Source organism: Entelurus aequoreus, linkage group LG17, assembly GCF_033978785.1.
Source record: "Entelurus aequoreus isolate RoL-2023_Sb linkage group LG17, RoL_Eaeq_v1.1, whole genome shotgun sequence".
NCBI lineage: Eukaryota > Metazoa > Chordata > Actinopteri > Syngnathiformes > Syngnathidae > Entelurus > Entelurus aequoreus.
The window spans coordinates 17,559,119-17,570,349 of record NC_084747.1 but is presented as its reverse complement, the minus strand read 5'-3'; the positions used below and the strand labels follow the sequence as shown (position 1 = coordinate 17,570,349).

The 11,231-nt window shown below is 41.3% G+C and overlaps 1 protein-coding gene across 1 annotated transcript in view; it reads left to right on the top strand.

The window, feature by feature from the left end:
* Positions 1-11,231, top strand: part of LOC133632119 (A disintegrin and metalloproteinase with thrombospondin motifs 3-like) — a 147,136-nt gene that overhangs the window by 9,565 nt on the left and 126,340 nt on the right. Inside the window, exon 3 of the mRNA XM_062024352.1 lies at positions 2,507-2,639. Coding sequence (XP_061880336.1) covers positions 2,507-2,639 — 133 coding nt within the window. The remainder of the gene's footprint in view (positions 1-2,506; positions 2,640-11,231) is intronic.

The window sequence follows — 11,231 nt, the reverse complement described above, 5'->3', positions numbered from 1 at the left end:
TGTGGTTGTTACATATACAGTATATAGGGTACATCACATGGTGGTGTGGCCATTGTAACACAGTAGTGCCTTGCTTCTGTGCCGACATGACGGGAGCAGTTTGTTGCGTTTGTTTAATGTGGACATGCTGGGATGGCATATAATAAAAATGTTTTTCTTTCAGGCACAGGTTACATCTTTTAGTTGCACTGTTGTATGGTGTACCGAACGAATATTCCGCCCTACCCCGGTATTGAGCACTGTCTAACGGTAACCTCGCTATATATATATGTATATATATATATATATATATATATATATATATATATATATATATATATATATATATATATATATATATATATATATATATATATATATATATATATATATATATATATATATATATATATATACGTTAGGTCAGAAAAAACACAGAGGCTATATCATCCCTACAAGCCTGTTTCGCAGGTTTCCCTGCTCGTCAAAATCACCTGACGTGTAGAGAAACCCGCGAAACAGGCTTGTAGGGATGATATAGCCTCTGTGTTTTTTCTGACCTAACGTATATTCTGCTCTACCCCGGTATTGAGCACTGTATAACGGGTAAACCACAGAAACCTCGGCTATATATACTGTATATATATCCATCCATTTTATATATATATACATTTATATATATTTATATATATATATATATATATATATATATATATATATATATATATATATATATATATATATATATATATATATATATATATACAATTTTTGGATTGTGAGAATTGGTTTGAATCGACAATTGTGAAACTTGGAATTTCTCGCGCAGGTCTTGTAATTTCTCTATGGAATTTCAATCAGTCAATCAATCAATGTTTATTTATATAGCCCTAAATCGCGACGGTCTCAAAGGGCTGCACAAGCCACAACGACATCCTCGGCTCAGATCCCACATCAGGGCAAGGAAAAACTCAACCCAATGGGACAATGAGAAACCTTGGCGGGGACCGCAGATGTGGGGACCCCCCCACCCCCTGAGCGACCGGGGAAATGGACGTCGAGTGAATCTAGCATAATATTGTGAGAGTCCAGTCCATAGTGGATCTAACATAATAGTGAGAGTCCAGTCCATAGTGAATCTAACATAATAGTGAGAGTCCAGTCCATAGTGGATCTAGCATAATATTGTGAGAGTCCAGTCCATAGTGGATCTAACATAATAGTGTGAGAGTCCAGTCCATAGTGGATCTAACATAATAGTGAGATTCCAGTCCATAGTGAATCTAACATAATAGTGAGAGTCCAGTTCATAGTGGATCTAGCATAATATTGTGAGAGTCCAGTCCATAGTGGATCTAACATAATAGTGAGATTCCAGTCCATAGTGAATCTAACATAATAGTGAGAGTCCAGTCCATAGTGGATCTAGCATAATAGTGTGAGAGTCCAGTCCATAGTGGATCTAACATAATAGTGTGAGAGTCCAGTCCATAGTGGATCTAACATAATAGTGGGAGTCCAGTTCATAGTGGATCTAACATAATAGTGAGAGTCCAGTCCGTAGTGGATCTAACATAATAGTGAGAGTCCAGTCCATAGTGGATCTAGCATAATAGTGAGAGTCCAGTCCATAGTGGATCTAACATAATAGTGTGAGAGTCCAGTCCATAGTGGATCTAACATAATAGTGTGAGAGTCCAGTCCATAGTGGATCTAACATAATAGTGGGAGTCCAGTCCATAGTGGGACTAACATAATAGTGAGAGTCCAGTCCGTAGTGGATCTAACATAATAGTGAGAGTCCAGTCCATAGTGGATCTAGCATAATATTGTGAGAGTCCAGTCCATAGTGGATCTAACATAATAGTGAGAGTCCAGTCCATAGTGAATCTAACATAATAGTGAGAGTCCAGTCCATAGTGGATCTAACATAATAGTGAGAGTCCAGTCCATAGTGTGGCCAGCAGGAGACCATCCCGAGCGGAGACAGGTCAGCAGCGCAGAGATGTCCCCAACCGATGCACAGGCGAGCGGTCCACCCCGGTTCCCGACTTTGGACAGCCACCGAACCTGTGCCCCCAGCTCCACGAAGGAGAGGGGGGCAGAGCAGAAAAGAAACGGTAGATCAACTGGTCTAAAAGGGGGTCTATTTAAAGGCTAGAGTATACAAATGAGTTTTAAGATGGGACTTAAATGCTTCTACTGAGGTAGCATCTCTAACTGTTACCGGTAGAACTTTCCATAGTACTGGAGCCCGACTAGAAAACGCTCTATAGCCCGCAGACTTTTTTTGGGCTCTGGGAATCACTAATAAGCCGGAGTTCTTTGAACGCAGATTCCTTGCCGGGACAATTTCTACTCACTCGATCACACATTTGCTGGGCCTTCAGAAATTGAGCGACATTGACCAAAACCTTTTCGCCTGTGATGACCCATACCTCATTGACCTTTCCTCCAACCATCACAATCCTCCCACATTTTCCAACCGATGACAGATTTCTGGTGTTACCTCATGGTCTCCCTACAGCACCTACGACTGTCTCCTGGACGACCCCTTCAAGCACGACTGGCCGCAGCTTCCGGAGCTGCCCGGCATCAACTACTCCATGGACGAGCAGTGCCGCTTCGACTTCGGGGTGGGCTACAAGATCTGCACCTCTGTGAGTACCAGGAAATGTCGTTTGCTCCCTCAAAACCAGAAATTAAATTGTGTGCCTTTGGAAGTATTAGGATGTTGACTTCAGCCATTGCCATTAGCTGGAAACTAGAATAAAGGTCGGGGATCCATGCATCTTTGCTGAAGGATCTTTATCCTCCGTTAGGACACACAACTTATAGCAAATTGTTGTCCCGGGAAACTACCACTCACTATGCGCACCGGAAAAAAAATTCCAAAATTTCCCAAATTACCCAGAATTCCTGGTTTTCCGGGTCATCTTTAACATTGGAAATGAATTGGCCATTTTTCGAACTTGCACAATTCCCAAATCTCTCACCCGGTGGGAACCATTCCACACATCCACCCACCTTGTACAATCAAGCTACCATTTTCCAAGTTGCCAAAAAATTCCAGGAATTTCCAGAATTCCCGGTTCTCCCAAAGCCCTCTTTTCACCTCATGCTGGAAAGTTTTCACAGTCCACATTTTTCAACCGTTTCAACTGTTTGACAAAACATTCCTCTTCCATTCCTCTTCGTTGGGGCAAAAAAATTACCATTTCTCTTTTTGTACAAATACCCGGTTTTCCCGAAATACCAGGAACACCAAAATACCCATTATCAAGTCAAACAGTTACTCCGTCAACATTTTTCAACCGATTCCGAAACATTCCAACACCAACCCATTCATATCATCTAGGATAATTGTGCTCGTATCAATATTTTTTAAACTTCTATGTTTTCCTGAATTTCCCACATTTCCAGGAAATTCCCATTCAAATATTCTTAGTTCTACAATGAACAATTGACAATGAATAGGAAATATACAATCGACTACATTTCCCAAATCTCTCACGCGATTGGAACCGTTCCACGCTCCGATCACCTTGTACGATAAAACTGCCATTTTCGAAGTTGCTAAATATTCCAGGAATTTCCAGAATTCCCAGTTCTCCAAAGCCCTCTTTTCACCTGATGCTGGAAAGTTTTCACAGTCCACATTTTTCAACCGTTTCAACTGTTTTACAAAACATTCGTCTTCGTTGGGGCAAATAAATTACCATTTCTCTTTTTGTACAAATACCCATTTTTCCCGAAATACCAGGAACACCACAATACCCATTATCAAGTTAAACAGTTACTCCGTCAACATTTTTCAACCTAATCCGAAACAATCCAACACCAACCCATTCATATCATCTACGAAGATTGTGCTGGTATCAATATTTTAAAAAATTCCAGTTTTTTCCAAATTTCCCACATTTCCAGGAAATTCCCATTCAAATGAATGAACATATTCTTAGTTCTACAATGAACAATTGACAATGAATAGGAAATATACAATCGACTACATTTCCCAAATCTCTCACACGATTGGAACTGTTCCACACTCCACTCACCTTGTACAATCAACCTCCCATTTTCAAAGTTGCAAAAAAATTCCAGGAATTTCCAAAATTCCCGGTTCTCCAAAGCCCTCTTTTCACCTCATGCTGGAAAGTTTTCACAGTCCACATTTTTCAACCGTTTCAACTGTTTTACAAAACATTCCTTTTCGTTGGGACAAAAAAATTACCATTTTTCTTTTTGTACAAATACCCTGTTTTCCCGAAATACCAGGAACACCAAAATACCCATTATCTAGTCAAACAGTTACTCCGTCAACATGTTTCGACTGAATCCGAAACATTCCAACACCAACCCATTCATATCATCTAGGACAATTTCTCTTTTTGTACAAATTCCCGGTTTTCCCAAAATACCAGGAATACCAAAATACCCATTCTCAAGTCAAACGGTTACTTCGTCAACATTTTTCGACCGAATCCAAAACATTCCAACACCAACCCCTTCATATCATCAAGGACAATTGTGCTTGTATCAATATTTTTAAAAAATTCCAAGTTTTCCCGAATTTCCCACATTTCCAGGAAATTCCCATTCAAATGAATGAACATATTCTTAGTTCTACAATGAACAATTGACAATGAATAGGAAATATACAATCGACTACATTTCCCAAATCTCTCACGCGATTGGAACCGTTCCACGCTCCGCTCACCTTGCACGATAAAACTACCATTTTCCAAGTTGCAAAATATTCCAGGAGTTTCCAGAATTCCCGGTTCTCCAAAGCCCTCTTTTCACCTCATGCTGGAAGGTTTTCACAGTCCACATTTTTCAACCGTTTCAACTGTTTTACAAAACATTCCTCTTCGTTGGGGCAAAAAAATTACCATTTCTATTTTTGTACAAATACCCGGTTGTCCCAAAATACCAGGAACACCAAAATACCCATTATCAAGTCAAACAGTTATTCCGTCAACATATTTCGACTGAATCCGAAACATTTCAACACCAACCCATTCATATCATCTAGGACAATTGTGCTGGTATCAATATTTTTAAAAAATTCCAAGTTTTCCCAAATTTCCCACATTTCCAGGAAATTCCCATTCAAATGAATGAACATAATCTTAGTTCTACAATGAACAATTGACAATGAATAGGAAATATACAATCAACTACATTTCCCAAATCTCTCACGCGTTTGGAACTGTTCCAAGCTCCGATCACCTTGTACGATAAAACTACCATTTTCCAAGTTGCAAAATATTCCAGGAATTTCCAGTATACCCAGTTCTCCAAAGCCCTCTTTTCACCTGATGCTGGAAATTTTTCACAGTCCAAATTTTTCAACCGTTTTACAAAACATTCCTCTTCGTTGGGGCAAAAAAATTACAATTTCTTTTTTTGTACAAATACCCGGTTTTCCCGAAATACCAGGAACACCAAAATACATATTATCAAGTCAAACAGTTATTCCGTCAAAATTTTTCGACTGAATCCGAAACATTCCAACACCAACCCATTCGTATCATCTAGGACAATTTCTCTTTTTGTACAAATTCCCGGTTTTCCCAAAATACCAGGAATACCAAAATACCCATTCTCAAGTCAAACGGTTCCTTCGTCAACATTTTTCGACCGAATCCAAAACATTCCAACACCAACCCCTTCATATCATCAAGGACAATTGTGCTGGTATCAATATTTTCAAAAATTTCAGGTTTTCCCGAATTTCCCACATTTCCAGGAAATTCCCATTCAAATGAATGAACATATTCTTAGTTCTACAATGAACAATTGACAATGAATAGGAAATATACAATCGACCAAATTTCCCAAATCTCTCACGCGATTGGAACCGTTCCACGCTCTGATCACCTTGTACGATACATTTTTACACATTTTTTTTACAAATTCCTGGTTTTACCGAAATACCAGGAGTACCGAAATACCCATTCTCAAGTCAAACGGTTACTCCGTCAATATTTTTCAACCGATTCCAAAACATTCCAACACCAACCCATTCATATCATCTAGTATAATTGTGCTGGTATCAATATTTTTTTTAAATTGCGGTTTTACCAAAATCCCCACATTTCCAGGAAATTCCCCTTGAAATGAGTGGACATATTCAAACTTCTACAATGCCCTATATTCTCAAAATATTTAACATTTTTTAAACCCAATTCCCACCTTTCAGTCATCCACCCACACTACTTTTCTGATATATCGAACACAAAACATGTTTCCCCTTTCCAAAAAATCCCAGTTTTCCCGGAAATGTTCTCCCCATTGACAAAGAATAGGACATATACAATCGACTATATTTCCCAAATCTTTCACCCGATTGGAACTGTTCCACTCTTCGCTCACCTTGGACAATCAAACTACCATTTTACAAGTTGCAAAATATTCCAGGAATATCCAGCACTCCCGGTTCCCCAAAGCCCACTTTTCACCTCTTGCTGGAAAGTTTTCACAATCCACATTTTTCAACCGTTTCACAAAACATTTCTATTCGTGGGGACGACAAAATTACCATTTTTCCTTTTTTACAAATTCCAGGTTTTCCCGAAATACCAGGAATACCGAAATACTCATTCTCAAGTCAAACGGTTGCTCCGTCAATATTTTTCAACCGATTCCGAAACATTCCAACACAATTTGCTGATAATTGTGCTGGTATCAATATATTTTTTTAAATTTCGGTTTTACCAAATTTCCCACATTTCCAGGAAATTCCCCTTCAAATGAGTGGACATATTCAAAGTTCTACAATACCCTATATTCTCAAAATATTTAGCATTTTTTAAACCCAATTCCGACCTTTCAGTCATCCACCTACACAACTTTTCTGATACTGGAAATCGAACACAAAACATGTTTCCCCTTTCCAAAAATTCACAGTTTTCCCGGAAAGTTTCTCCCCACTAACAATGAATAGGAAATAAACAATCGACTGCATTTCTCAAATTTCTTATCCGATTTGAACCGTTCCAACATCCACATGCTCCACTCACCCTGGACATTCAAGCCAGCATGTTTCCCAGTTTAAAAAATTCCCTAATTACCCGGAATTACCAGGAATTTCCCTTTATTGAAAATGAACGGGCAATATCATCATCGTCATCGGCGGTCACTCGAAGCGAGTATGACGATCCTCCTGGTAGGGGGGTATCCCTTTATGGAGGATGCCTGTGCGTGACTTTGTTTAACGTGGGGAGACTGGTGCACAGTCACCAACACGATCCTTGACAGATCCGGGTCAGGGTCCAGTAGCATGGAGTCCAAGACGACTGGAGACCCTTTTCTGCTGCAGCCTTCATCCGCCATCCCAGCCGTTGTGACGCTCCACAGGGTTAGCAATCATCCTCCACCTGTTCCACCGTTGAGGTCTTGGGTTGTTATTTCCCCATAACTGGGCCCACATGGATGTGGGGGTGCCTTCTTCCGCCATCGCAGCCGTTGTGGTAGTTCTTACATTTACCGTCTTCCGCCTGCTTCGCTGTTGAGGTCTTCATCGTATCCCTGGCTAGGGGGCAGTCAGGTACTAGGCCTTTGCCAAGGGCCACCTGGGGTAACAGTAGTAAAGGGGTTAACCTCCTAGTGCCCCAAGACCCCATAGAGGAGCCTCCACTGCCGGATGCACTTTAAAGGCCTACTGAAATGTGATTTTCTTATTTAAACGGGGATAGCAGGTCCATTCTATGTGTCATACTTGATCATTTCGCGATATTGCCATATTTTTGCTGAAAGGATTTAGTAGAGAACATCGACGATAAAGTTCGCAACTTTTGGTCGCTGATAAAAAAGCCTTGCCTGTACCGGAAGTAGCGTGACGTCACAGGTTGTGGAGCTCCTCACATCTGCACATTGTTTACAATCATGGCCACCAGCAGCGAGAGCGATTTGGATCGAGAAAGCGACGATTTCCCCATTAATTTGAGTGAGGATGAAATATTTGTGGATGAGGAAAGTGAGAGTGAAGGACTAGAGGGCAGTGGAAGCGATTCAGATAGTGAAGATGCTGTGAGAGGCGGGTGGGACCTGATATTCAGCTGGGAATGACTAAAACAGTAAATAAACACAAGACATATATATACTCTATTAGCCACAACACAACCAGGCTTATGTTTAATATGCCACAAATTAATCCTGCATAACAAACACCTCCCCCCTCCCGTCCATATAACCCGCCAATACAAATCAAACACCCGCACAACACACTCAATCCCACAGCCCAAAGTACCGTTCACCTCCGCAAAGTTCATACAGCACATATATTTCCCCAAAGTCCCCAAAGTTATGTACGTGATATGCACATAGCGGCACGCACGTACGGGCAAGCGATCAAATGTTTGGAAGCCGCAGCTGCGTACTCACCGTACCGCGTCTGCGTATCCAACTCAAAGTCCTCCTGGTAAGAGTCTCTGTTGTCTCAGTTCTCCACAGGCCAATGGTAAAGCTTGACTGTCATCTTTCGGGAATGTAAACAATGAAACACCGGCTACGTGTTTGTGTTGCTGCAGCCGGCCGCTAATACACCGCTTCCCACCTACAGCTTTCTTCTTTGCTGTCTCCATTGTTTGATTGATTGATTGATTGAGACTTTTATTAGTAGGTTGCACAGTGAAGTACATATTCCGTACAATTGACCACTAAATGGTAACACCCGAATAAGTTTTTCAACTTGTTTAAGTCGGGGTCCACTTAAATTGATTCATGATACAGATATATACTATCATATATACTATCATCATAATACAGTCATCACACAAGATAATCACATTGAATTATTTACATTATTTACAATCAGGAGTGTGGAGGGGGGGTGGGGTGGGGGGGTGGGGATATGGACATCAAGTAGTGGACATAGAGAGAGAGAGAGAGAGAGAGAGAGAGAGAGATCAGAAGGCATAAGAAAAAGAATCTGCATTTGATTGTTTACATTTGATTATTAGCAATCCGGGGAGGGTGTTAGTTTAGGGTTGTAGCTGCCTGGAGGTGAACTTTTATAGCGGTTTTGAAGGAGGATAGAGATGCCCTTTCTTTTATACCTGTTGGGAGCGCATTCCACATTGATGTGGCATAGAAAGAGAATGAGTTAAGACCTTTGTTAGTTCGGAATCTGGGTTTAACGTGGTTAGTGGAGCACCCCCTGGTGTTGTGGTTATGGCGGTCATTTACGTTAAGGAAGTAGTTTGACATGTACTTCGGTATCAGGGAGGTGTAGCGGATTTTATAGACTAGGCTCAGTGCAAGTTGTTTAACTCTGTCCTCCACCTTGAGCCAGCCCACTTTAGAGAAGTGGGTAGGAGTGAGGTGGGATCTGGGGTGGAGGTCTAGAAGTAACCTGACTAGCTTGTTCTGAGATGTTTGGAGTTTAGATTTGAGGGTTTTGGAGGTGCTAGGGTACCAGGAGGTGCATGCGTAATCGAAAAAGGGTTGAACGAGAGTTCCCGCCAGAATCCTCAAGGTGCTTTTGTTGACCAGAGAGGAAATTCTGTAGAGAAATCTCGTTCGTTGGTTAACCTTTTTGATTACCTTGGTTGCCATTTTATCACAGGAAAGGTTAGCCTCTAGAATGGAACCTTTGTTCATTGAACAAATTGCAAAAGATTCACCAACACAGATGTCCAGAATACTGTGGAATTTTGCGATGAAAACAGACGACTTAATAGCTGGCCACAATGCTGTCCCAAAATGTCCGCTACAATCCGTGACGTCACGCGCAAACGTCATCATACCGAGACGTTTTTAGCAGGATATTTCGCGGGAAATTTAAAATTGCACTTTACTAATCTAACCCGGCCGTATTGGCATGTGTTGCAATGTTAAGATTTCATCATTGATATATAAACTATCAAACTGCGTGGTCGGTAGTAGTGGCTTTCAGTAGGCCTTTAACGTCATGCCCAGGACAAACGGGCAATATACAGACCTCTCCAAATCCCACAGTTCTCAACCGATTCGAACAGTTCCAACATCCACACACTCCACTCACCCTGGACGGTCAATCATTTCAGTTCCGCTCAAACGGCGGCTTGCGCACATAGGGCATTCACACGCAAATCCTGCCAGTTCTGGCTTTGAAATTGATGTCCGATAATGGCGGTTGTGGCGGAAGGTCGCACATTGTGTGCTCTGCAGCTTTCAAAAGGCTTTTTTTTGTATACGAAAGCAACGTATTGAATTATAGATGTATGCAAGGCCAAATGTCAGATCAGCTCATAGCCAACCTCTCGTCCGTTGGCGTCTGCCTGGAAGCAAAACAAAAGCAGAGCTGCACTGATCATCATTAATAAAAAAAAAATATGGAGCCTTATATTTATGATCCATCTTCGTGGTGAAAGTCACTCACACTAAAAGTCTGAGTCAGATTGAAGGGGATGTGTTGATGTTAGAGGCGTCAGGCGGAAGGCGAAACATGTCAGGAGTCATGACGCTCCCCCGGGGTCCTCAGGCTCGTCAATAATTAGTCAGTCAATCCAAGTGCTAATGGAAGATCGTCAGAGAAGGCGGCTCTGAATCGCTGATCGCAACTTTGGCTGAAGAAATATGCCTCTTAAAGGCCTACTGAAAGCCACTACTACCGACCACGCAGTCTGACAGTTTATATATCAATGATAAAATCTTAACATCGCTGAATACCGGGAGTTTGTCGGGAGAAAATCTCTGCCGGGAGGTTGTCGGGAGAGGCGCTGAATACCGGGATTCTCCCGCTAAAAACGGGAGGGTTGGCAAGTATGGTCTAGAGATCGGCAGAGTAACCATGTAATACTCTTCCACATCAGTAGGTGGCAGCAGGTAGCTAATTGCTTTGTAGAAAACTAAAACTGAACTGGCTGCAAAGTAAACAAAAACAGAATGCTGGACGACAGCAAAGACTTGCAGCGTGTGGAGCAGCAGACGGCGTCCACAAAGTACATCCGTACATGACATGACAATCAACAACAAAATAGGAGCGAGAACTAAAACACTACACATAGGAAAACGCCAAAAAACTCCAAATAAGTCACGACGTGATGTGACAGGTGGTGACAGTACACCTGCTTTGAGACAAGAGCTATATTGATGCATGCTTGGTTATGCTTTGAATTCATATCCAACAATTGCAACAACAACTTTTTATTGTCAATATCGGCTGCTGAGTTTCATTTTTTTTTTATGTTTTCTGCTAGTGGTGAGCCTCTGGATTTTTTTTCAATGAAAAAAATGTGCCTTGGCTCAGAAAAGGTTGAACA